Raw genomic sequence first — 27678 nt, 5'->3', positions numbered from 1 at the left:
CATCAGAAGTGGTAAAAATGCATTAAATGCACTTTTTTTTTACAAAAATGTTCAAAACAGTTGAATGGTTAATCTTTCGATGAGTTAGGAGCGAAAATGCAATAGCGTTGCATCATAAATGATGAAAATGCATTAAATGCACTTTTTTCAAAAAATTTCAAAACAGCTCAACGGTAATTCTTTCGTTGAGTTAGGAGTAAAAATGCAACGGCGTTGCATCAGAAATGGTAAAAATGCATTAGATGCACTTTTTTCAAAAATGTTCTAAACAGCTCAACGATAATTCTTTCGTTGAGTTAGGAGTTAAAATGCAATGGCGTTGCATCAGAAATGGTAAAAATGCATTAGATGCACGTTTTTTCAAAAATGTTCAAAACAGCTCAACGGTAATTCTTTCGTTGAGTTAGGAGTTAAAATGCAATGGCGTTGCATCAGAAATGGTAAAAATGCATTAGATGCACGTTTTTTTCAAAAATGTTCAAAACAGCTCAACGGTAATTCTTTCGTTGAGTTAGGAGCAAAAATGCAATGGCGTTGCATCAGAAATGGTAAAAATGCATTAGATTCACTTTTTTTCAAAAATGTTCAAAACAGCTCAACGGTAATTCTTTCGTTGAGTTAGGAACTAAAATGCAATGGCGTTGAATCAGAAATGGTAAAAATGCATTTGATGCATTTTTTTTTTTCAAAAATGTTCAAAACAGCTCAACGTTAATTCTTTCGTTGAGTTAGTAGTTGAAAATGCAGTTGAGTTGCATCAGTATCATGTTTTTTTTTCAAATATTTTCAAAAAATGTTTTATAAATTTTTACAATTTTTATATTTGTTTTGTCTTTGAAAATTTAGAACCATAATCTTAAAAAAAAACCACTTTCCAAATTGAATAAAGTTATGGAAATCAAATGAAGATTTCTATTCAATGCGAACCTACCTTAAATAAAATAAGAATTTATACCTGGCGTAGTACTTCTCAAGTGTGAACATTTAAATATCTGGGATCGATGATATAATTCATTACGTAAACTTTGCAACGCGTTGGATGGATGAAAGACTTATGTCGAATTCCTTTCAATTGAAAAATCGAATTTTCGGCGATCTTGAAGCGAATTTTTTCTGAAAATCATGTTCCATAGAAAAAAAATTCGGCTCAAACGAAGCAAAATTCGAATTTTTTTTAATCCCTCTTTTTTGAGAGATTTACACGGATTTGCACACACACTTGGAACATTTGACATTTCTCAAACGTCAAGCTGACAGTTTTCTTCGTTTTGTTTGTTTATTTGAGAACATCAACTTCAAATAAAGAGTAAATTTTAATTGAATATCGTATTTTTATTGCGGAAAAATATGAAATAAATAAAAAAAAACAATGTGCGATCAAAATATATTTTTTCCTGGCATAGTTCTTGTGAAAAAGTCAAATAACTGTGACTTTTCTTCTCGTAATTGTCATCAAAAAAATTTTTTCTCTGTAAAACCACAGCATACGGCCAAAATAATAATCTTCTACTTCATCTTCACTCAGATCTTAATAATAACTGCAATTTCCCTTTGATTCTGATTAAAATAACTTTATATTACCGAAGAAAATAAACAAAATTATTGATCAAAGGAATCTCTGGTTTTATTTTGCAGAAATTGTTTTGGTTTCAGCTTGACGTTCGTGTAAAAATTGTTGTCAAATGACACACATACAATCGCAAAAAGAATTCGGTCTGTTTTCATGTTCCTTTTTAACACCAAAAATTCGATTTTTTTGAGGCGATTCAAAAAATTGAAAGGAATTCGACATTACATAGGGTTCACAATATTGGAAAATATACAGAAAGTACGAAGGTAAATTAACAGCAGTTTAGATGTAGATATTTGCTATGACAGTTAGAGGAAGAAAGTAAGTAGTAAATTATATCAATCACTTACTTATCTAGCTAAGCCTTTAGCTTCAAAGCCATAATGCGTTCGGTTTCTAAAGCTTAAAGGAGGTCCATAGCGTTCTTTGTTTGGAACTACAACAGTTCAACATTGCCTGATACCAAAACATAGTTCAAGTTGGCTTACTTGTTGCCTGAAATATGCAATCAAAGTGACAAACAAAGTGTCTTTGAGAAAAAATTGTGGTCTGATGGCTTCGTGTAAACTTTCTTTTACTGACAAAAAACTTGTTATGGCTTAATAAAAGTCTTATAAGAAACAATTGTTTAACTTGGAAAAACCAACAATGTTCTCAAAGGGGATGAACTTTTTACTGTGGTCGTTTTTATGGCTTTTTGAAAAAAAAAATTAAAAAGTATGAAATTTTGAGTTTTTTTTCGTTTTGTAATATTAACACTGGTCAGTAAAAACAACAAAAAAAAAAAAACTTTGTGATGTGATTTAAATTGACTTAAGTGTGCTCAATTCAAAACTGTTTCCATATTTATTCTATATCACGACAAGTCACTATTTTCGATACAATTGTATATATGTATTTATGTACCTATCTTTCCGTAATATGTTGTTTTGTTTTTTATTTCAGAATAATTTTTTTTGTCTAATAAATTCATTTATAAACCGAAGAAACTATTTTCAGTGGTCTTAGCCTTAAATGAAGCCTCAAAAGTCCCCACACCGAAAAAAAAAACCAATATCAATTTAACATTTTTTAAATATCAAATTAACATTTTCTAAATATCAGCCAAAAATGCTCTATAAAATGTGTTTTATGATATTTAAAATGTTAAAACAACATTTTTATTATCAGGATGATATTTAAATGTCACATTTTGGAAATTTTTTTTGATATTTTATTATCATTTTTTCATATCAATTTCTCATTCCAAATTATTGAAAAAAATTAAATAAAAAATTTTGTATGTGTACTAATTTAAAGGCGCTTTGTGTTTTTTCGAAGTAAAATGTATCACAACAAAAACATTACTGTTAAAAAAAGAGCCAAGTTCTCCTATGTTGAAATTATGCTGGCACAAAAAGTACTGAGATGTAAAAGTGTACCAAGTTCTAAAGTTTGGGTTCAAATTCGTATCAATAAAATTTTGATTGTTCTCTTGACAATTTTTCTTAATTATCGATTTTTAAAGTTATTTCAAAAATTGCCAAGTAAACAATCAAAATTTTATTGATACGAATTTGAACCCAAACTTTAGAACTTGGTACACTTTTACATCTCAGTACTTTTTGTGCCAGCATAATTTCAACATAGGAGAACTTGGCTCTTTTTTTAACAGTAATGTTTTTGTTGTGATTTCACTACTTTTTGCAAGGTATGGCTGTAGAATATAAAATCTCTATATTTGATGAAAATTCAGTGAAAATGGGTGGTTGCCACGCCCCCTGCCTGAAATTCTCAAATTTAAAATTTTTTCCTTTGTATAAACTACCAGCTCTACCATTCTACCAAATTTCAAGATTCTACGACAATCAGAAGTGCTCTATAATAATTTATGAAAACTCAGCGGAAATGGGCGGTTGCCACGCCCCCTGGCTGAAATTCTCAAGTTTTAAATTTTTTCCTTTGTATGAACTACCAGCTCTACTATTCTACCAAATTTCAAGATTCTACGACAATCAGAAGTGCTCTATAATAATTTATGAAAATTCAGCGGAAATGGGCGGTTGCCACGCCCCCTGGCTGAAATTCTCAAATTTTAAATTTTTTCCTTTGTATAACCTACCAGTTCTACCATTCTACCAAATTTCAAGATTCTACGACAATCAGAAGTGCTCTATAATAATTTATGAAAATTCAACGGAAATGGGCGGTTGCCACGCCCCCTGGCTGAAATTCTCAAGTTTTAAATTTTTTCCTTTGTATTAACTACCAGCTCTACTATTCTACCAAATTTCAAGATTCTACGATAATCAGAAGTGCTCTATAATATATGATGAAAATTCAGCGGAAATGGGCGGATGCCACGCCCCCTGAATTGAAAATCTCAAATTTTCGATTTTTTCCTTTGTATACACCACAAGTCCTATCACCGTGTAAAATTTCAAGTTTCTACGATATCGGGAAGTTCTCCATAATTTTGATGATCTGTCAGTGAGTCAGTGAGTCAGTTACGGTTTTTGCGATTTTTGAAGCCCTATATCTCAGAAACTACTCATCGTAGGAGGCTGAAATTTTGTGAGGAGTTTGGTTTTTACGAGCTCAACAAATGTAGTGAGTTTGAAATTTCTAGCATCTTTGGTGTGGAAGTTAGAGGGGGGTCGAAAATGGCCTGAGTTGTTTCCTGTAAATAAGGGTGTAGTGCCAAAGTTGCTAGAGAACTTGGCTGGGCACTACCGTGCCCCTTGATGATTTACTGAGAAAATTTGATCGGCACTAAAATTTTACTTCACATAGTTTGGGAGAAAATAACAAAACAATTATATCACCTATAATAGGAAAAATAATATCACCATTATTTTGTAAAGAATATTCCCTTTCAGTAATGTTTTGAAAAAAGAAAGAAAATTCTTAAAATAATTAAAATAATACAAATGAAAAGGAAAGAAATAGGTTTCATTATAATAAACTAAAACGTAAAATCTAGTCAACATTGATATTTTAATTGTAAAAGTGAAATTTTCACTATCCACTTTAACTTAAAAAAATGTTAAAATGATATTTTAATTGTCAAAGTGAAATTTTCACTACCCCACCTGAAATTAAAAAATGTCAAAATGATATGATAAAATATCAAAATTGATATTTTAATTGTTGGACGACTTTTGTCACTGAAAAATGTTAATTTGATAGCTGTTATTATCAAATTTTTTTTTCGGTGCAGATAGTCCCGAATCCCATGCGCTCCGAACCTACCACAGTACGAAAACGTAAACTTTAAACGCATTTTTCTCGATACGCGTTTTTTTTCCGCGCCGTGCAACGTAACTCAAAAACTAATGAAGCTATCAACTTGAAGTAAAAGGCAAATTACTCGTTAAATATTTGCATGAACCTAAAATTTTAATTAAATAATAATAATAAATATTTTTTTAAACTATTTCTTTATAAAAAATTATTGTGTTTTTTCGTTTTTTTGGTCTCTAATTTTTATTTTAGATTGGAAAACATTTTTTTTTTTTGATCATAAATAGTTTTCTGGACCAGGGCATTGCACGGCGCAAACGCGAGGCGTCAACTTCAAAGAGCTGTAGAGCCGCCATTTTGTTTTTTTTCATATTTAAAAAAAAATATTATCAATACTTCATAATGTCAATAATATCATATACCTACTTTTTCAAATTTCAACAAATGCTTTCGGTTTTCCAAAAAAAAATATTGAAAAAACTGTCTTCCAGAGGGATTTCCCCCCTTAATTAAAATCAGAAGTCTCAAACTGGAATATGATTAAAAAAAAACCCATTTATTATGATTTTGAGGTATCAAAAATTGGTTTTTGCAATGTCTTTCAGAAAAAAAAAAATTAAAAAAAAACTATATTTAGGACGATAAATATGGCATTTTGAGATTTGGAAAAAAAATTAACGGTGATGTAATTCGACGTCAAAAGTATCAAAAGTATTTGGCCTGCTATCACGTTATTCAAAAGCGTGATGTGGTAGTTAAATTTTGACCTAGGATTAGGACTCAGCACAAACAAATTTTGGAATAGTATGGTTTGGTTCCAGCTCAATTTCCGTTGCCGACCAGTGTAATTTTGTAAGCGCCTAGCAACCCTTTAAAATCGACTAAATAACCTGGCATGTGTTTTTCACTTTTTAATTTTCAATAAATTTAAATAATAAATATATAAAAAGGTGCAGGGAACTAGCATCACGAGAACTACCTTCACATGGGAAATAACTTCACCTCTAGTGGGAAACAATTTCACTTTTTCCTGGTGTAGTTACGTCCCACTTAAGGTGAGAAATAAGTTCATCGAGAAATTGTGTGAAGATATTTCCCACCTACATTTGGATTTGAAGAATATATGAAATTTGAGCATAGTGCAAAAAATTAAGTTGTATGCAATTTTCTAAAAAACCAATTACATTTTGAAACTAATCATAAGATTAAAAAAAGTATGAAAATTCTTTATGCTAATAAAGTATGGAGGGCTCACAGCTGTACTGAATCGAGTCACAAAAAGTCAATTTGGAGAAATAAAGAGTAAGAAACCAAACACTTTTCGGCACAGCTCTTTGTAAACCCTAATAAAGTTTACCCTTGCGTAGAAATTGGCACTAGATTTTGATTGGTTCACTAAAGTTTTTAGCCCCCCATATGTAAAATAGATTTTTCATTTATGAATTGAACTTTTTAAAGCAAACGTTTTTGAAAAGATTCAGAGAAAAAAATGCACGAGAGTTTTGAAACTGTCTATTTTCAAAAAGGACATACAAATGAAATGTGGGATCTTGGAACGTGTTTACCATAGTAACCGTTTTAAATTAATTGTTATTATTTAAATTAGTCTTACTAAACTTTCAGTTAATTGCATTTTTTAAACCCAAAGTGAAAAATTCGAGAAATTCACAGTTGTAAAATTCGCGAGAATTTTTTATTTTCACACCTCAAAATTGATTCTCCCGTGGACAAATTTTTTTTCCGCTTCCCGTTTGGACTTTGAGATTACATAGAGTTTATCACTCCTGTCATTGCGTTGACGGGTACGATGACTCTCGCGTTGACACACATTTTTGGGTCATCGCATTGACTATTTTCGATGACCGTGTAATCTCTCTGTCAATGGGCACGTTCAAAGAGCTAACATAAAGCTATCGGATAGCTTTTTGTTGTTGTAAACAATGTTAAAAATTAGCAAGGAAACGAACCATTTTCTGTCAAAAAATAATCTGTAGGTATCCCAGAATTTCTGGTATACCTCAGGTATCCGAGTGATCAGCTGATATACATTTGGCTTTTTTTTATTTTGATTGCTTTTCGGGCTATTATTCAGCTTCAAAATAAAAAAAAATTGCAAGAAATAAAGTCAAAGCGATTGTGCAAGTACTTTTCAACAATAAAAAAAATGTAATTTGCTCAAAAGAAAAAATTTCCTCTTCTCAATATTTAGATATTTTTTTAGTAGCTGCTTGGGCAAGCTATCTGGATACCTCTTTGTTCAAAAAGATATTCCAGATACGGGTATCCCAGATAGCCTATCCGATAGGTGTTTGAACGTGCCCAATGCTATTGGGACGCGTTGACAGGATTTTAGGACTGGGTGTCATCGCAATGACCCTGTCCGAGCGTTGACGGGGCAGAATTTAATACGTGTCATCGTTTCAGAATGACATTGTTTTTTTGTATATAAATGTGATGAAAGTTGGATTGGGAACATTTTTTGTAGGGCGATTTTTTGAATGATGTACCGTGTTAGAGGGAGGGGGTTCTCATGTCATCATTTCACCTTTTTGTTTTTTTTTTTACAAAAAAAAACTTTTCGGTGTGGCCATGGCATCCATGTTGGATGCAAAAAATTTTTTTTTTACAAAAAAAACCAAAAACCATTTGTATATTCTAAGCTACATTTTAAGACCATAACCATTAACATTGGGTGCCGCGTTCCTATGCTATAAGCGTTTGAAGGTGGCCATATTGATTTTTATTCGATTTTTTTTAAATCAAATGTCGAAACTTTTTTATTTTTTTTTTCTAATTTTTAGACAAAACTTTAGTAATTTTACATTTATATTTGTTCAACAATCTTATTAGAACTCATTTAAGACTTTTATCTTAAAAATGCATTGCGTATATCTCGAAATATTTCAATTTCAATGCGACCATGTCAAACCAATTTTCGTTTAATTTTTCTATGAGAGCTTTTTTCAAATCTCATTTTCTCCGCTTTTTTTGTTTACAAAATATTTTTAGAAAATTAAAATTCTTGCTTTGTGTCAAACCGTGTGATCAACAAAGTTTTGTGAGCCAACGCGTTGACACTGCTAAGTAAACGTCACGTTGACACACCTGGGGGTCAACGTAATTTAGGACAACATTGAGGCAATAGTGTCAATCGTGTGATAGTCAATGTTTTATGCATTGACACTGTGAACGTTGACGGTGAGATGACAGAGAGAATATGGATTTTTTCTTGACGTCAGAGAGTCAACGCGTTGACCGATTTCGTTGACCGTGTAATCATAGCTTTAGTTCTAAAGAGTAAGCATTATGAAAAAAAAAATTTTTAATTTTTAAAACTTTTAATTAAATTTTAAATTTTAAAACTTTATTTCTCATTTTTATTTGTCAGTCCTCAAAATTGTAAAATGGAGTAGATACCACATTCCTCATAAAATAAATTTTGTGGCTGCAATTGAACCTCAAAGTAAGCCTACTGTATTAAAAAGTGAAATTATTTCCCACATTCCGTGGGTAGTAACTTAACCCAAAAGTGAATTTCGTGGGAACTTAACCCAAAAGTGAATTTCGTTCCCACGAAAAAGTGAAATTGGTTCTCACATTCAGTGGGTATTAGCTTCACTAGAAAAATGTGAAATAATTTCCCACTAGAGGTGAAGTTATTTCCCATGTGAAGGTAGTTCCCGTGAAGTTAGTTCCCTGCACCATATAAAAATAAATTTGCATGTTTAAAAATATTACGGTTGATTATCCTGAAATACCTACTCAGAAACGCCTACTAGTTTTTGCAATAATATAACAGATCAACTCTTTGGGACCCTTCAGAATTTTAGTATACTCTAGGGCCTTTATCTACTTCATTTGCCAAAGTACCATTACATTCAGAAGTCAGTACGTAAAATTATGCACGGTAAACAATGATTTCTAAAGTTAAAAGTGTTTGTTTGTTGTGATTTATAAAGAAATTTTTTGTGTAAACTTAGGTATACATTTTTGATTCAACAACAACAAAAGATTAATAGCAGTTAAATAAAGACAATATTTTGTTGTTGTTAACAATGTAAAATGTTTACTGAGTTAACTTTTGAGTGCCAATAAAACACGGCTGGTATAAATATTAGGTATATTCCAGTGAACCACATTCATCCATGTAAAATGCAGTCTAAAAAAATTCAATTCAATTTTTGTCTTACATTCCTTTTAGTAATTTTTATAAACACAATATTTTTTTAAAGAAGCACGTTTTTATTTTTATTGAAACAGAAGTGTATTGTTGTAGGTATCTTATTTCTTTAACAAAGTGTTGCCAATGATAGGACTGGAGTAGACGGTTGGAGCAGCATAAGCAGACCTTACCAATGGGCTAGCGAAACCAACATTGTTGTAAACAGATGGAGCAGCTAATCCAGCGCTATAGGCCGAAGGATATCCAGAGTAAGCTAATGGAGCGTTGTATGCCAGAGGAGAGTTATAAGTCAAAGGAGCATTGTAAGCCAATTGTGCGTTGTAAACAGATGGGACTGCAACTCCAGCGGAGTAAGTTACTGCATTCTGTACTCCTACAAGTCCAGCCTGAGCGGCAGCAAAGCAGAGAGCGAGACATAAAAGGAACTAAAAATTAAATAAAAATGTGTTAAATTTCAAGTACCTATTAATGAACAATAATTAATCTTCGGGAGCCTACTTTCATTATGATTGATTTTTTCAGAGGGAACTATTGGCACTGATAAATTGATGTCAATTGAAAGCCATTTTATACTCGATATGTTTGATCAACAATAGGAAGTATATTTTCAGTGGCTAAGTATTTCCAAAAAATACTAGGCCAATTGTTGTAGTAAACAAAAGAGTTTATGTTTTTTTTTTATGGTATAAAGACATGCCCTGTTCTGATTTTAGTTACCAGTTTGGTAACTTGTTATTTTTTTTTTTTTTTGAATGAAGAGATGATTGATGCTTATTCTCTTTGGATTTTTTTTAAGAAATTGCTTATGAATGATAAACCAAATAGTAATAAAAGGGGAGGGGGCGGTAGGTGGTATTTATTCCGTCAGGATTAACATAGTCCAATGTGGGCTTATGCAGACAAAAATATCTTCTAAACTGTATCTTAAATAACATTCATATACCTATAAAAAATATAAGAAGTTAACATTATTGTTTGGATCCTAATTAACACATACATGTACATACATATATATAGGTATATTTTATAATTTGGATTATCATATGGATAACAAAACATCCTGTCCATGTTAATCCTGGAAGAATAGCTATTTTCATCAGTTCTTTCTCATGTTTGAAAAAACTTCTTTTATAAAATATATGTACAAGGTCAATTGAATGACATCAATCACTTGAAATTATTTGTAAAAATATTTGTAAATAAAATGTACAGTACATAATGTGTCACATTTTTTTTTATTGACGAAAACCAAAACATCAATCTTGATAAGGGTATAAGGATCGCTCAAAGAAGATGAATATAAATCATCATGTTCAAGTTACGTACTTCCAGTCAAGGTTTAATCTTTTCAATTAAACAATGTAATGTCAAACAACTCTAAATTCGAAAACTATACAAGTTACCAAACTGGTTACTGAAATCAGAACAGGGCATGTCTTTACCATATAAAAAAATTAACTCTTTTGTTTACTATATACAACAATTGATATTATAACTTTTGGAAATACTTGGAACTTGGCCACTAAAAACCTACTTCCTATTGTTGATGAAACATATAAAATGGCATTCAATTTACAATTATTGATCAGTGATAATAGATCCCTCTGAAAAAATCAATCAAAACTCCATCATGAAAGTAAGCTCCCGATGATTAATTGTTAACACGCCTCTATTTTAAATTTGACACTTTTTTGTTTAATTTTTAGTTCCTTTTGTGCCTCGCTCTCTGCTTTGCTGCCGCTCAAGCTGGACTTGTGGGAGTACAGAATGCAGTAACTTACTCCGCTGGAGTTGCAGTCCCATCTGTTTACAACACACCACTGGCTTACAATGCTCCTTTGACTTATAATGCTCCTCTGGCTTACAATGCGCCATTGGCTTACTCTGGATACCCATCGGTTTATAGCGCAAGATTAGCTTCTCCAGCTCTTTATAACAATGTTGGTTTTGCTAGCCCATTGGTCAGGTCTGCTTTTTCTGCTCCAACCGTCTATTCCAGTCCAATCATTGCCAACACTTTGTTGAAGAAATAACTTAACATTATTAATATTTGAGTTTTGAGATAAAATAAAAATCAGCTATTGGATAAAATATTGTTTTTATTAAAAAAATAAGCATTATAATTGATTATAATGAGACAAGGCCATCAATTTAATGAAAAAAAAAATTGTTCATGAAAATTTTTTCAACAGAAACAGAACTTAAAAGAGGTGCAATTTTAAGACTTTTTAACTATACCTAAAACACACCGGTGTATCACATCAAATTTGACTGCTTTAGCAAAATAATAATTATGAAGTTTTATGAAAATAGTTTAAGAGGATATGATGATAGTATCATACTGTAAATGCATTTTTCATTAAAAGCGTAAAACGTATGTACTACTATTTGGTATACAAAAAAATAATATCAGCTCGGTACAGTTTTTGCCAGCCAAAGCAAGTTAATAAAGAGGCAACCCAATTTCGATAAAGAGTTTTTTTAGATTTTTGCTTGCGATATAGGTACTATAGGGCAAGTTTAGGATCGAACTCGAGATAACAATTTTACATGACATTACGATGCACAGTGTGGCCAATCACGAATCTAGCTGGACAAAATTAATAACTCGCGTTAAATCGACTTTTTTTCTAAACAGTTTTAAACAAATGAATGTGAATAGATACAATTCTATAAAAAGAAAGATTTTTTAAAAAGAAATCTATAATTTCTGCAAAAAGTGGGTCAAAATAGTGATGAAGAAAATGCATTTTTATAGTATTTGAACTTATGTTTCCATAAACATATTCTATGATTGGATATACTTAATTATTTTAAAAAACGCTTGAAAAATCCCAATAAATAAAAACTCTATTGCTATTCACGAAAAAAGAGAGGCAGAATAATTAGTTTTTATTAAGAAATAGAACTTTTACACACGTTTTTGACAGGTGACATACATGATTAATTTTCTCAATATCATGCTTTAAATTAAAATTTTAGTTTCACAATCATACAAAATGGCATCACCATCACCAAATATCTGCAGATAATTTAAAAAAGTAACTCCTTTTTGTGCAATGCAAACTTGAAACATAAGGGCCTATTAAAAACAGCTGTGTTTATATTTTCGATGTTTTTCAAGCTAATAATTCTCTGAATTTCTTCGTGACCCTATTTCTGGCCTTTTACACTTGCTTGCTTTTTGCATTGAACTTGTTGAAGATGTTCCGACAGAAAAGCATCATTCATCAATGATAATGCCTCATTAGTTGAAAATTCCAGTGGTTTAGTGGTTCCATAGGATCAGAACTTAATCTTTTATACATTTTGATCCTTCACTCAAAGAAAATTTCGATAAATCCTTATCGGTTTTATTGGAATATGCTTTTTCATTTTTGCGGAGAGCGATTCTACTGATTTTAACTATTTCCTTATGGATAGGTGCACTTAGGAGACTTTTAACCTTCCGTTTGTTATATTTTTCCCGTTTTTTAATTTTTAAAAATTCTTTTCTACTTTTGTTTCACTATCTACTGTTTTTGTTTATTTAGTTACCACATAATATTGGTCAAGTAAAATGAAATTCGTGTTTAAAGAGCGGTCCAATGTGTCTTCCACCTTTTTTGTCTTTTTTTCGCTTAACTTGAAGCACAAAAATTTTTCGAAAATTTGTTTTTTTGAAAATCTTGACTTCATTTTGAAAAGTGAAAAAGTTGTATGGCGGTCGAGAAAACGCGAGACATGTAACTAGCTAATCTTAATGACAACACTCCACAAAACATTAATTAATTAATTTCAGACCGGAAAAATGCGGAAAAATTAACTTTACCTCTATTTGAAAAACAAAGATATTTTTTTTTGCACTTCCTAGCCTTCTTACAGAATTTATTTTTTTTTAAATAGTTGCAATGGTAATTAATAAATAAAAATTATAATACTTTACCTCCAAATGTAGATTGACAATAAAAAAAAACAATTACAACAAAAAAAGTACCACAGCGTTTTTAATCGGCAACCAAACTCAAGCGAAAAATAGAATACTTTGTATTATCTCCATCCAACTGTTGACAAGAACCAACTTTCAAGCTTAGCTTACGCTAATCCAAGATGAAAACAAAAAAACAAAACATGAATTACAGTTTCCCATTGTATTGAGAAGCTCAACTCATGATTTAAAATCATGTGGCTAAACTTTTTTTTTTCTATTTTGTCCAGTCAGATTGGCGAATTACCACACTGTGCGCTGGTGGAGAATGCCAAAAAAGTGGGTCCGGCAATTCTGTCTGTCTGTATGTCTGTCTGTAAGAACCTCGAGCTACAGCCTAAACTACTGGAGCTATTTTTTTTTCAAACTTGGTAGTTAACAGTTTTGGGCAATTCCCTAGAGGACAAATTTAATTTTTTTTTTAGGACCAAAGCTAACCGGTACCTGTCATATAACGGAAATAGAAAAGTTAATTTTTTTCAAAAACGGCTCTAACGATTTTGATTAAACACATAAAATCTTTCTTTGAAAATAAAAACAATATTTTTTGTAAAGCTATTAACGGTACCTGTCATAGAACGGTTTTTTTGATTTAAGAATTTCTCGCAAACGACCAAACATATTACAACCAAAATTTTTGTACAGAAACGTTTAAACAATCATTATTTAAAAAATTTAAAATTTTTCCAAAAAAACATATTTTTGGATTTTTAAAAAATATTTCAAAAATTTTTTTTTGCAAAAACAATTTTTTGAAAACGGGTTAGTGAAAAATTTTGGAAATCCGTTTTTATGTGTAAATTAATTATTTGTTAGAATATTTGTATATACAAAAAAAAATTATTTTTTTAAAAAACGGCTCCAACGATTTTCGAAAATTTTTTTCCAAAAATTCCTTTTTATACAAGAAATAAAATATCATACTTAGTTTTTTGTAAAAGATCATTTAAAGTGGTATTTGATTATTTATAAAAACAGATTTTATTTTTTTTTGTACCACTTATAAAGTTCCGTGCAAATATAAAATTTTCAATATATTCCCTTATTTTGTTCAATGAAAAGCTTTAACATTAGAGTAACTTTTACCATAAGAGCAAGTACGTGCGACCCCAGTCGTGCAATTTATTTCTTTACATAATTATATCTTGATTAATTATTTGACTGAGTTATAAAACTACCATCAATCCACCATTGCTTTTGGTATTAGGAATATTGGTCACTTACTTATTTGCATCGGTCATTGCAAAAACCACTTAAGTCACATTTTTTTCAAAATCGATTGCATTGTCCTGATTGTTTCACCAATATTCAAGTCTTTAACTTGGATAATATTTGTCACAAATATAGAGGAATTTTTACAAATAGTAGACCAGATTTCTTTTTGTTGAACCGGTTGGTGACCCAACCAAAATAAGAATGATAGAGAATATGATAATGATTATATGGACCTTAAAATAATGAAACATGCAAAATAAATACATGTGACACGTAAATAGATATTTTTTTAAGAACAATTTTCAATAATAAGCCATTACAAAATTCGTAAAAGAGATTATAGGGTAGAGTTGCCTTTTTCCGGCCGTCTCCAGTAGCCGGCCACCTTTCAGAAAAATCGCTAACTAGTGATTTCGTAGGATTTATTCCAAATTTTTGATCTTATGCTGTTCTTTTAAATGTCTCTCCTAAAGTTACAACATTCTTATTATTCTTGTTAGTAAGTCTAAGTCTTCTTCGAAAAAATAACTTTTTGTGCCGTGATCCAATCGGGGAAGGTTTTTTTTATAATTTTCCTGCCAAAACCTACTATCGTAATTAGTGTTTTGTGTAAACAATTTCCGAGTTGATGATTTGAAATGTTGTTTTTCTTATTAAATATATATTATTCTTCTATAGGTTTTCAATAGGAAAAAGATGTAAATTTTGTTAATTTTCAAGGGGCCGGAGATAGAGCACAAGAAAAAATCTTTGAAATTCAAGGGTTTCCTATATTCGGCCCCCTTTTATTGAAAAAAGTTTAAAAAATGGGAAAAATCAAATAAACTTTTGAATCATTTGATGTTATTACCTATTAACCCTCTGTAGGCACACCTATTTTTTGCGTATTTGGTTAATACTTTTTCATGTCGCTAGAACTTTTTTCGGTCTCACTATTTTATAGAGAATCATATATGAAATTGATGTAGAATATTCCGAAGAATTTGAATATTGTATTCACAATTTAAAAAAATGTATTTTCACCATCATAAAGACACTTTTTTGTGACCACTTTTAATTTTTGTCCTGCCAAATTCGCAACCGTGTGCCGACAGAGGGTTAATATTCAAAAACAAAAATTTAAATAAAAAACATTCAATTTATTTAAGCTTGACCGAAAAAAGTTAGTGGCCGGAGATGGGACACAAGATGGCCGAAAATAGGAAACAAAGGCCGGATTTAGGAGAATCGGACTTTTTTTTACAAAAACTTAAATAAATAATTTTTGGGAACTATTATTAACTTTTTCTTTAACTATACCGAAATATAAATAAATAAAGTACATTATACTTTAAGAATTATTCGTTGTTGATATTTGACGTTTCTGTGCTTAATTTTGTGAGAAAAAATCCTTAAAGTGCCGGCTGCTAGCAACTCTACCCTATAGGTTAAATTACTATGTACCACATATTGCTATTCCTTGCTAAAACAACTTAAGACCAAAACAGTTCTTCGGTTTTTTTTCGATATTATTTTTAATAAAATATGACGGTTATTTTACACATCAGTTTCTTACAACTCAAATACCAAATTAAGCTTAAAAAAGTCCTTCGAGATTTTTTGCTTGAGCATGAAACCGTTTTTATGGATTCCTGAAAAATTCTAATCGTTGGACTTAAGTGGTTTTTAAAATGACGGATTCAATTGGTGTCTTTATCTGTTTAAAGTCCTCCTTAACATCTGTAATTTTAACTTAAAACGGGGCCTGTGGAATCAACTGGTTATTATTTAATTTTCTTTGGAGCTTAGAGTAAGTACCTAATGGGACTTTATAAAGTTTTCAGAATGAGTTTTACAATTCGAGCCTGCATTGTTTTAAGGAGGAGAAGCAGTCGACCAAAGTCGTTTAAAAAATATTTTTTATATACTCAGAAGTAGATAGGTAAATAATTATAATAATAATTATAATTTTTTAAGTAAAGTAATGGATTAATGGTTTCAATAGATGCGCAGAATATAGCAGTGGAGACTTTTTCAATTTTTTTTGGAACTTGACACAAAAGTATTTTAGCATATGAATTTCAAAGAAACATCTATATAGAGAGCTTGCTTTTGTTCTGGAATATTAACTTATTGGCAAATTGAACACGCGAATGAAATTGGGAAGGCGACCATTAAGTGAAATCTTTAAATTATGAATAAATTCCAAGAACAGGGTGGATTTTTGTGCAGTTTTCATTGCAGTTATCTGTTTTCCTAATCGTGATATCTTTGTATCCAACTACTTTGTATATTGCATACCCAAAGATCGAATGTTGGTCTCATCTCTCAATTATTTTATTTGAATACATTTTTTACGCCAACTAGATATATATCCCTTCTAAGAATTAAAAAAACTAATTAGAATAATAGATCTTCATTTAAACTAAAAGCATTTAAAAAAACATTATTTCGTTTTATTTCTTAAACAAAGTGTTGGCAACAATTGGACTGGAATAGACAGTTGCAGCAGGATAAGCAGATCTTACTAAAGGACTAGCAAAACCGACATTGTTGTAAACAGCTGGAGCAGCTAATCCTGCACTATAAACCGATGGATATCCAGAGTTGGCCAATGGAGCATTATAAGTAAGAGGGGCATTATATGCCAAAGGGGCATTATACGCCAAAGGGGCATTGTATACTGATGGCACAGCAGAGTAAGTTAGAGCATTCTGAACTCCTACAAGTCCGGCTTGGGCGGCGGCAAAGCAGAAAGCGAGGCATAAAAGGAACTAGAAAATATAAAAATGTTAAATATAAAGAACATACAAGTTAAAAATAGATCTGCCGGAGCTTACTTTCATGGTGGATTTTTGATTGGTTTTTTGAGAGGTAACTATTGTCACTGATCAATAATTGTCAATTTAATGTCTTTTTATAGTTCCAATTAACAATAGGAAATACAATTTTCATCAGTCAGGTATGGGTATCTACATAAATTTATGAGTTCAATTGTCATTTTTTTAATGGTTGATGGTAACTGATAAAATATTGGTAACCAGTTTGGTAACTTTTAATAATATTTTAAGCTGAAGTGTTGTTGATTAGTTTCAAAAGTTCAACCTTGGACTTGAAGAGTTACAATTCATTCACCACGCCTTTTCTTTAGAAGATGTATCTTCATTAGTAATGACCTGTGTAAATAAATTTCGCGTATGGATTGTAACTCTTCAAGTCCAAGGTTGAATTTTTGCAACTTATCAACAATACTTTAGTTACAAATTTTATCAAAAGTTATTCAACCGGTTTCCAATTTCATATCAGTTAATTTAACCATTAACAAAAAAAAAATGACAATTGAACTCATAAATTTATGTAGATACCTGACTGATCGAAATTGTACTTCCTATTGTTAATTGGAACTATAAAAATACATTCAATTGACAATTATTGATCAGTGACAATAGTTACCTCTCAAATAACCATACAAATACCCACCATGAAAGTAAGCTCCCGGAGATCTATTGTGAACTTGTTTGTTCTTTATATTTAATATTTTTTTGTTTTCTATAGTTCCTTTTGTGTCTCGCTCTCTGCTTTGCCGCTGCCCAAGCCGGATTTGTAGGAGTTCAAAATGCTGTAGCATACTCTGCTGGAGTTGCTGTGCCATCAGTATACAATGCTCCTTTGACATATAATGCTCCTCTGACATACAACGCTCCATTGGCTTACTCTGGATATCCATCGGTTTATAGTGCAGGACTAGCTGCTCCAGCTGTTTACAACAATGTTGGTTTTGCTAGTCCTTTAGTAAGATCAGCTTATGCTGCTCCAACTGTCTATTCCAGTCCAATTGTTGCCAACACTTTGTTGAAGAAATAAAACGAAATGCTTTTTTTCCAAATGATTCAGTTTTAATAAATATCTATTGTTCTCATTATCAATATTTTTTGTTCTTAGAAGAGATATTATGTGTTATGTTAGAAAGTACATAGTAAAACAAAATTAATTTTAGAAATGAGGCCACATTTGAAGTGTAGTTTTAATCTACAAATTTGTTGGATACAAAGGCTAACGATTTGGTGCTAACGATTTGGTGCAAACGATTAGTAAGTAGACGTTTTTCTATTCAAAACAAGTTTAGTTCTGTCAACACAATGTTTTGGGTTAAAACTAAAACACATCCTTGAGTTTTCATTGAAAATGAGTTGTTAAAAGGTTTACATTTTCCAAATAAATTTCGGTTAATGTATGGTGTTTATCGATGCTGAAGAACGTGTTTGTTTTTCAATTCATGTAAATTAAAAAAACATGGACATAATTCAGATGTTCATGTCTTTCAAATTCAAATGTTTTTTAATGCATGCATAATTAAACAAAAAAAAGTACGTATACACCAGAGTGTACATTTTTAAAGTTGAATTTGGTTACATCAACAGAATCGCTATGTAAAAGAAAAAGTCTGTATATGTATATGGATTAATCTGCTAGCAATATACAGTCAAAGTATGAGTTTTCTATTGTATTTTTAAGTTAAAAGAAAACAAATAAAAAACCTAATTAAAAACGTTTGGTATCTTTGAATTTATGTCTATCTGGGTTCGAGTAATTTAAATTGGTATTATTATTATTACTAGTTGTCTAGGGACTTCAAAAATTATGTATTTAAAATAATATATTCTTCCAGATTTAATTTAAAATTACTTTGGAAAATGTATAATGTCTGTTAAAAGAAGTGGCTGATCAACAGTCAAAAAACGTTGTAATACTACAATTAAAACCACAAATTAAAATAAACTTGGTTATTGCACCCAATTAAAATGTTAAAAATAAAGAAGAGACTGGATACTGAAAACAAATTATTATGCAACTGGAATTTATTGCATTTGTACATTCATTATATCGAACATTTCTCTTTAATGACGTTAGCAAACATTGATTGGTTAGTATTCATTTTTAAGATTATTACTTATTTTATTTATATGCTATATATTATACTTTGAACAAAAAATGTATAAATTAATTTAAACGTCAGATCACGCCGCAAATCTTAAAAGAAAGAAATCATGAATAATGTTTTGTTAATTGAAACCAAAAAATAGTGACTCACTGAAGGCATTGCTTTATAGGAAAAATTTTTGAATTGGTTTCTGCCTGGTTAACCGTAACAAATCACATTGCTGAGTATTTTATTTATTATTTCATTATTTTTTTGTGTAACGAAGTCTTAATTGATCTCAAACTCTGTTCACACGTGCTGGTTAGGTTGATGGTTATAAGAATAAGTGTTTTTTTTTTTGACAGGTCAAAAGGTTATGAATTCAATTGTATTTAAAAAGGTTTGTCTATTAAAACCACAGCTCAGAAAAGAAGATAAGTTCAAGCAGGTGGGAAATTTCGAGGTTCAAATTATTGAAAATTCAACTTTGGTTTATGATTAAAATCTCATTCTCAAATGTTCGGTTTTGTTATCATTTATGAGTTCATACACGGGCAGATCACAAAAAAGGTTATTCTTTAACTTAACCCCAAACATAACAAATTGCTAGATGACCGTTAATATCTTGAAAAAACATAGCAAATAAAATTGTGAAAAACTGCAAAATCATGCACGAAGAAGAAATGTTCAGATGTTGTACTTGCAGAGCCGGTTTTAGGGGGGGGGCAGCCTGGGCCGCCGCCCAGGGGCGCAAGAATTGAGGGGCGCCGCAGGCGCCCCGAACTTTTACAAAAGTTATATAAATAACGAAGTCTTTCCAATCGATGTTTTATTTTTTTTTTTCACATTCAAAAAGGCGCCCCAATTTGTTTCTATTTTACATTTTCAACGGCGCTCGTATTGTTTGTCCTAAACTTTTTGAAGAATGAAGGCACCCCCCAATTTTGGGTTAATTTATTTGGCTTCCGGAAGGACAATGGTGTCCAAAATCTTCGTTCATCTTTGAAGAACAAGGCGCCCCAATTTCTTTTGAAAGACTAAAGCAATCCTAATATTCCTCCTACCAATTTAATTTTTACAAAGGTGCCCCTATAGTAATGAATAAGGAAAGAGAAGGGAGACGGACAGAATCCCGAAATTAAAAATCCAGAAAGCCCAAAATCCAGAAAACCCTAAATTCCGAAAACCGAAAAACACAAAATCCCGAAAACCCACAATCCCAAAATCCCGAAAACCCAAAATCCAGAAATGCCAAAAATTGACAGCTTCTCCATTTCTCATAAAAACTACGTTTGTGTGTGAGAATAAAAAAATAGGTCTGTTCGTTGTTCCCCCCTCCAGGGCACTCTAAGTCATTTCAATTAACTGTGAAAAAAATCAGAGTTTCTCGGGTTTTCATTTTACATCGAACACCTCAGAGCTTTAGTTTCATCAGCGAACATCGAACACAGAGGAAATAACTCTGGTTGAAAAAGGAGCTACAAAAAACGCTTGACAACGAATTCGGAGCTACCCAGAGTGCCCTAGAGCTCACAACGAAAAAACCTTATATACTTATAAAGGTATGTTGTTTTCGATTGGCCGTCCGGAATCATTAAGAAGCGTGCTGCAAGTTTTTTATTCTCCTAGTGAAAAAACAAAACACAATATTTGATTTTTCACCAATACAGATATTAAATTTTAGAATTGGGTGCAAGCGATTCAAAGTTTTTTATTGGATTTCAGAATGAGTGAATCATTGAGTGATTCCAATCGAAAACGACATTAATGTACCTAGTTGAAAAAGTTTTTGAAAAAATATTGCTCAAATAAGACCAACTGTACCTAATCTTTAAATGTGTTTAAACAAAAAAGTCAGAGATAAAGGTAGTCTTGTCAATTGAGCCTAAATGACATGAATAATTATTCATTAATTATAATAAATTTTTTTTTAAGTTAACCTTTTTAAGTTAATACACTGCACATTTTTAATAAATGCATTAACAAGTATATGAGAGGTAAGACATAATCTGCTATTGCTTTTTTTCGTGATTTTAAAAAATTGTTTTTAGATGAATTTTTTTTTAGAGGCGCCACTTGCAATCTTGCCCAGGGGCGCCGGTAGTGCTTAAACCGGCACTGTGTACTTGTACTATTAATTTATCATTGGTAATGTAGGGAGAGTAAGGTCCATTTTCTTCACTCGGAGTTGAACATAACTTGAGAAGTTTTAATATAAAAATTCTCAAGTTTTGTTCAACTCCGAGTGAAGAAAATGGACCTAAATAAGCTGGTAAAAAGTTCGAATTCCCTAAAAGAGCTGAATTTTCAAAAGAAACCATCACTTATCCAAGAACAGAAATGCATAAAATTGGAATTGAAATTAATAAATTAAATTAATAATAATTGTGTTTCAGTAAGCTGAATTCAAATTTTAACCAATGGAATAATTTTTGAGACGACTACTGTAGATCAAATGTTAAACATGTTTAACATTGCGAGGGAAAATAATTGTTTTTACTTGTTATTAATACACTAATGCTCAAAATTAACGCACACTTTTTAATTCTGTAGTTATACCCTGAATCTTATTTAAAATGTCTTTAAAATTCTTTGGTTAATTTTTTTGTGTTTGCTTATTGCTTAGCAAGTCGAAAAAATGCGGATATCGGTCTCCAATGCATCTCTTCAACATTTCCTATACATTTTCTATTCATTATTGATTATTCAAATCATGAAGTGTTGGAGAGCCGATTTTACTCCATTAAAATTCATGATTTACCTCTAATAGGTTCGCTAGTTGACAGACAGACTTCAGCATACCTCTCCAAATCTTCCCCACAAACATTTTATTCCATACCTTGAATTTAAGATCAGTCCTGTCTCATTTAAGAAAATAACCATGATACTGAGACATAATAATAGGATTTTTCTGTAAAATAAATAGAATTGGCGTTAAATTTGAGCAGGATTGTAATTCCTTTTTAATGAAATACCTAATTTTAAATTGAAAACGCCATTATACCTAGTCGTGTTTAAATGTTTTATTGATTTTTTTATTTTCATCAATTTTATTACAGTCTTGATGTTTGTCGAACTTCTTTAAATTATTACCAAATACGATACTGTAGATACGAACAATCACCTTTTATAAAATTCTGACAGTCACGTAATTAACTAACTTGTATGTGTCAGGTGGCGTATACGTACTTTTTTTTTTAAATTAACATCTATTGTACTCGATGAGTACAATGTCATTGTTTTCAATGTTTGATGCTAGAACCATTTCATTTAACTCATTACCGTTTGATTCGTAATGTAATCAAATTGATGTTATGGAAAATATGGCTAAATCAGAATTAATTTTGATTTGCCAAACATATCAAAATAAACTCAATAAAAAACCCATCGCAAGTGGTTTAGTTATTAAAAAAAAGGAAAGCATAGTTGAAATCTGATCTATTCGCACAGCTCTAACATGTGCTACCATTTCCTTTAAAAAGAGACAAAACTGAAGAAAGAACAGCCGGTTCTATAGAAACAAGATGTGAAAACGAAGAAAAAATTATAAAAATAATAAAAATTATTTTTATTTTATGTGGAGCGATTGAATATAATTCAATTTTAAAGTTCAAGATGTGTTTAATTTTTCATTGCTATTCCAATTTGCCATGTCCTTCTCAGCATTTTCAACTTGTTACTTCCCACTTCACCACTTGAATGGATAAAAATGCCAATAAGGGTTTATAGTTACAAAAAGCATCTATTCGCTTTTGTTTTCTTATTTTTTGTGACCAGTTGTACTGATTTTTTCTAATCTAACACTTTTTCAAAAATATTTTCCCATTTCCTCCTTTGATTCTACCTGTTATGGCAGAGAGTTTTTAGAAAACTTATTCGAATACCTTTTTTGACTCTAAAGTATCCTGTCAGTACATTTTCTTTCCTTCAATGAAATTTCGATGGTTTAAAAATTGATTTTAAATGTTTTTATTTGGTCTTCAACGTTTTCAATAAATTATTATTTTTATTCAATTTACTTCTTTAACAAAGTGCTGGCCACAATTGCTGCTCCTACTGTTTACTCTGCTCCAATTGTGGCCAACACTTTGTTAAAGAAGTAAATAGTAAAAAATATTAAGGATATTTGGTAAAAAGGCTAAAGAAATAAATGAGCAAAAAAAAAAATGAAAATCTTCCATTTGTTTGATTTAATTATCTTATTTAACAGTAGTATTTAATTATTAAGGTATAGGTTGATAAATTTTTTCCACTTCCACTATGTTTTTTAATCTGTTTCTCATAATTTGACTCTTCTAGTCGAGTATGTCTGGCCCAACAGTTTTTTTAACGCTAGAGAATAGATTGAAAACCAAAATTGGGATCGGGCCGAAATTCTGGCTTCAAAATTCTGCTTTTCAAAATTCTGCTTTTTTAACGAAAATTCTGTTTTTCAAAATTCTGCTTTTTTTACTTGCGATATAGGTACTATAGGGCAAGTTTAGGATTCGTAAAAAAAATCGAACTCGAGATAACAATTTTACATGACATTACGATGATGGAGAATGCCAAAAAAGTGGGTCCGGCAATTCTGTCTGTCTGTCTGTCTGTCTGTCTGTCTGTCTGTCTGTCTGTCTGTCTGTCTGTCTGTCTGTCCGTCTGTCTCTATCTGGACTGCAGCCTAAACGAGTGAAGTGATTTTCTTCAAACTAGGTAGTTAGCAATTTTTGGTGATTCCCTAGAGGTGAAATTGAAATTTTTTTTTTATGACCAAAACTAACGGTACCTGCCATATAACGGAAATAGAAAAGTTAATTTTTTTCAAAAACGGCTCTAACGATTTTGATTAAAATTTTTGTGTGTAATACTACACATAAGGGCCAACTTTTTAAATAAAAAAAATATTTTTTGTACCGTTATTAACGGTACCTGTCATAGAACGGTTTTTTTCGTTTCTGAATATCTCGTACAAAATTAACCCGATTTAAATGAAAATTTTTATACAAAAGTGTGTAAGTAAAGATAATATTAAAATTTTAGAAAATTTTCAAAAAACGCATTTTTGGTTTTTTAAAAAATATTTCAAAATTTTTTTTTGAAAAATCAATTTTTTGAAAACGGATCAATGAAAAATTTTGAAATTTAGTTTTTATGTGTAAATTAATTATTTCTTCAAAATGGCATACCAACTTTTTTTTTGAAAAATGTTAAAAAAATTTTATATATAAAAAATTATTTTATTAAAAAACGGCTCCTACAATTTTCAAAATTTTTTTTCTAAAAATACCTTTTTATACGAGAAATAAAATGGCATATTTGTTTTTTTTTTTAAGATATTTTAAAACGGAGTTTTATTAATTATAAAAACAGATTTAATTTTTTTATACTACTTATGAAATTTCTTCAAAATATCGAATTTTAAATTTCTTGAATAAAAAGCTTTAACATTATAGTTACTTTAAGCATAAGAGCAAGTACGTGCGACCCCAGTCGTGCAATTTATTCTATTCTGCTTTCAAAATTCTGCTAGCATTATACTTGAACAAAAAAATTCTGCCAATTCTGTTTTTTTTTTTTTTATAGCATATGGGCTGACTAAAGAAAAAATACACCTCATTAATGTAATTCAACATTGGTACTTTCCTAAATTTTTTTATTTAAGTGTCGCAAATATTTTTTAAAATGCATAGACTGACTTTCTTTCAAATAAAATCTATAACTTATTGAAACCGATGTTGTTGATACAAAATATACCTTTTCTTAATCAAATTTTTGAATATTCATCTTTATTTGATAAATTAAAAATATTTTAATTATTTTAGGAAATGTTTAGTATTAAAAACCTTTTCTTAATATTTTCAAATATATTCATTTATAAAAAGCTCGCGCTTTTTAACATTTTCCAAACCCTTTTTTAATTTTTTGCAGAATTTTGAAAAACAGAATTATGAAAAGCAGAATTTTGAAAAACAGAATTTTGAAAAACAGAATTTTGAAAAGCAGAATTTTGAAAGCAGAATTTTGAAAAACGAATTTTGACCCCGACAGAATCAGGCGCGGATCTAGAAATTTGGTTTGGAGGGGGTCATAGGACTAAAAAAACTTACTTCCAAGATAATCAAAAATAATGGTCAAGTGCTCAAAATACATATATGCTTAATTTTATCTAACATACAAAATTCTATCCAAATTCTAAGATCAAATGTATTTTCGAGAGGATTTTGTTTCGGAGCTTAAATTAAGCTCAATAGTATGTCAAATATGTTTTTAGAAACATACATACAAAATTAAAAAAATACGATTCAAAATATAGTTGGCATACCATTTGTTGTAATTGTTATTTCACACTACATAACGCCGTGTGTGAATTGGGTTAAATATTTAGCCGAGGTTAAATTTTTGACAATACATTTTTGAATAAACAAAAAATTTCAGCTGTCAAATTTTTTTGTTCAGAGGATAAATTATTTGCAGAAGGATTAATGTTTTTTTTAATAAATAATCAAAAACTGAAAATAAAGAAAGAAAATTGGGAAAGTAATGCAACATTATGAGTGTGTATTATTTCAATATATTTCACTTTAGCTGTTTTTTATTTTCCTCGTGATCCAGATCAGATTGTTTTTATTAGCTTTACAACAAAAGCAGGATTTTGTTTTGTTATTGTTTCGCAAATAAATACAAGATGTGCCCCAATTCTCACAGCTAAATAAAGCCCAAGATAAATTTTTATTCAACAGACATAGATACAAATGTCAAAAACTTATCCTCGGCTAAATATTTAACCAAATTAAAACTAAGATTTGAAAAAAATATCCCGTTTTCGTAAATTGATATTTAAAAAATAAATACATATATTTTTCTTAATCCAAAAAATACATTTTTCTATATTAAATTTTTAATTAATACAATCAAAGCTTTTGTTAAAAAAAATCTGTTGAAACTATTGAAGTTGTCATTTTAAACAAAGTTAGAAGGTAATAACCGTTCTACACTGTGTGAAACTTCAAACTAGTTAAAATAAACGGAAACCACTTTGATTTAAATGTTTTTCCGAATGATTTTGCGTTTAAGACCATAATTTAAAATTTTTTTTTTTCTCTTTCGTTTGGTCCTATCGCCATAGCTCTAGCGGATCTCCTGCCGTTAGAAATGATTCGGTACAAAGGGTTTAAGTCAGTAAGTCAGTAATTTTAATTAATTTTTAATTTTTAAATAACAAAATTGATCCTAATCCTAAGGCGTTAAGTCAAGAGGGAGACAGAAAACGAAAAACCATTTTTCTATAGTATTATATTATTTCAAAAAGAATTCTCACATTTGGTAACTATTCACATTGAAAATTCCAACTTTCTTTTATAAATTAAACTTTGTTATCAATGTAAAAAAAGATTTTTCTTCACTCAACACCTTTGGATTCGATTTATCAATGTTTCCAAGAGCGATGTTTTCAGCATCATTATTTTTTTGCGAAAACATCAAAACATAAATGTTTTTTTCTATAAAAAAAATACCGAGTAAAAATAGTATATTTATATGTTTAATTTGCATTTTAGAAATGTGATCTTTGAAAGCAAAAGCTTTAAAAAGAAAAAAAAATACAAATTAAAAAAAAATATGTGTAGGATGAAATAAATTTCCTCCACACAGGTTTGTTAAAAAGAAAAGCGTATTTCTTCATAAATCAAAATATGAAATTAAGTTTTTGCGATTAGTTATGATAGATCGTTCGTGAATCGAGATACAAGTAATCATGTAAAAGTTATTATATCATGGCAAATTATATGATATGATTTTCGGCTTTTGAACGTTCTCATTAAAAAAATGTGTAAAAAACCAAAAATTTTTTACATGCCCTCATTATATTTACAACTAAAAACGACTTCTTCCTAGTATACCCTACCCATGAATCATTTCCATCAATAACAATAAAGAAACCCTTCATATGGTTTAAAAGCTCGTTTCCACCTTTTGCCTCATAGTTTTCTGTTTTTCACCTCAGGTTTTTGGGGGGGGTCATGACCCCCACTCAATATTTTAATTTAAAAGTGAGTTTTAAATGCGAGCTGCTGATGCTCTGTCATTTTTCCTGATCCTGAAGAACCTAATCATGAATATCTGACCATTAGAAACTAAAACATAACATTTTTAAAACATTAAAATTTCGAGTCTTTTTTGAGAGCTTTTTGTTAAATATTTATTTAGATTTAAATATTCGAACACTCTATAAAAAGAGTGCATACTGTTGGTTTAAAAAACTTATATTAAAAGTTCTATTGGTCGGATATTCAAGATTAACGTTTTAAATATCCGTTGTCTTTTTCATATTGTACAATGCATTAACACAACGAATATTCCAATATCTTACGTTTTTAATGCATTTCAGCAAAACGTCAATAGTGAAAGTAATTCATTAATTGTAGTTCTTTGATTTGATACCAATTTCGTTAATGGCCGCTGAACGTCTGAGGCGTTCACAATAATAACACTGGCCAACAATTTTCAACTCTAATTTTCAATTTCTAATTTTATGGATTTGGGTCCAGTGAGCTCAAAAATCATATTGGTTTTTTTGTAGCAGGTTAGTTAAAATATTTAATTTTTCATATTTGCGGAATATTCATACTAATTTTTCAGTTTTC

The 27678-nt window shown here is 30.3% G+C and overlaps 3 protein-coding genes and 1 long non-coding RNA gene across 4 annotated transcripts; 2 read left to right on the top strand and 2 right to left on the bottom strand.

Moving 5' to 3' along the window:
- Positions 1-9263: 9263 nt before the first annotated feature.
- On the bottom strand, positions 9264-10091 carry LOC129912244 (uncharacterized). The gene is made up of 3 exons (XR_008771789.1): positions 9983-10091; positions 9438-9918; positions 9264-9361 (listed from the first exon to the last, which is right to left on the bottom strand). It is a non-coding gene; the product is annotated as an uncharacterized LOC129912244 (long non-coding RNA).
- Positions 10092-10210: 119 nt separating this feature from the next.
- Positions 10211-11008, top strand: LOC129908183 (uncharacterized). The gene is made up of 2 exons (XM_055984530.1): positions 10211-10611; positions 10682-11008. The coding sequence occupies exons 1-2, from the start codon at positions 10606-10608 to the stop codon at positions 11006-11008; spliced, it is 333 nt and encodes a 110-aa protein (XP_055840505.1). The 5' UTR covers positions 10211-10605.
- Positions 11009-16592: 5584 nt separating this feature from the next.
- LOC129909496 (uncharacterized) lies at positions 16593-16982 on the bottom strand. The gene is made up of 2 exons (XM_055986572.1): positions 16977-16982; positions 16593-16910 (listed from the first exon to the last, which is right to left on the bottom strand). Exons 1-2 carry the CDS (start codon positions 16980-16982, stop codon positions 16593-16595), a joined length of 324 nt encoding a protein of 107 aa, XP_055842547.1.
- A 396-nt stretch (positions 16983-17378) lies between these two features.
- Positions 17379-18062, top strand: LOC129912760 (uncharacterized). Its single transcript, XM_055991157.1, has 2 exons — positions 17379-17623; positions 17692-18062. Exons 1-2 carry the CDS (start codon positions 17618-17620, stop codon positions 17998-18000), a joined length of 315 nt encoding a protein of 104 aa, XP_055847132.1. The 5' UTR covers positions 17379-17617; the 3' UTR covers positions 18001-18062.
- Positions 18063-27678: the final 9616 nt, after the last annotated feature.

The sequence above is a fragment of the Episyrphus balteatus genome, chromosome 2 (assembly GCF_945859705.1).
Source record: "Episyrphus balteatus chromosome 2, idEpiBalt1.1, whole genome shotgun sequence".
Taxonomy (NCBI): domain Eukaryota; kingdom Metazoa; phylum Arthropoda; class Insecta; order Diptera; family Syrphidae; genus Episyrphus; species Episyrphus balteatus.
The sequence above is the reverse complement of the archived record's forward strand: the minus strand, read 5'-3'. Positions and strand labels throughout refer to the sequence as shown.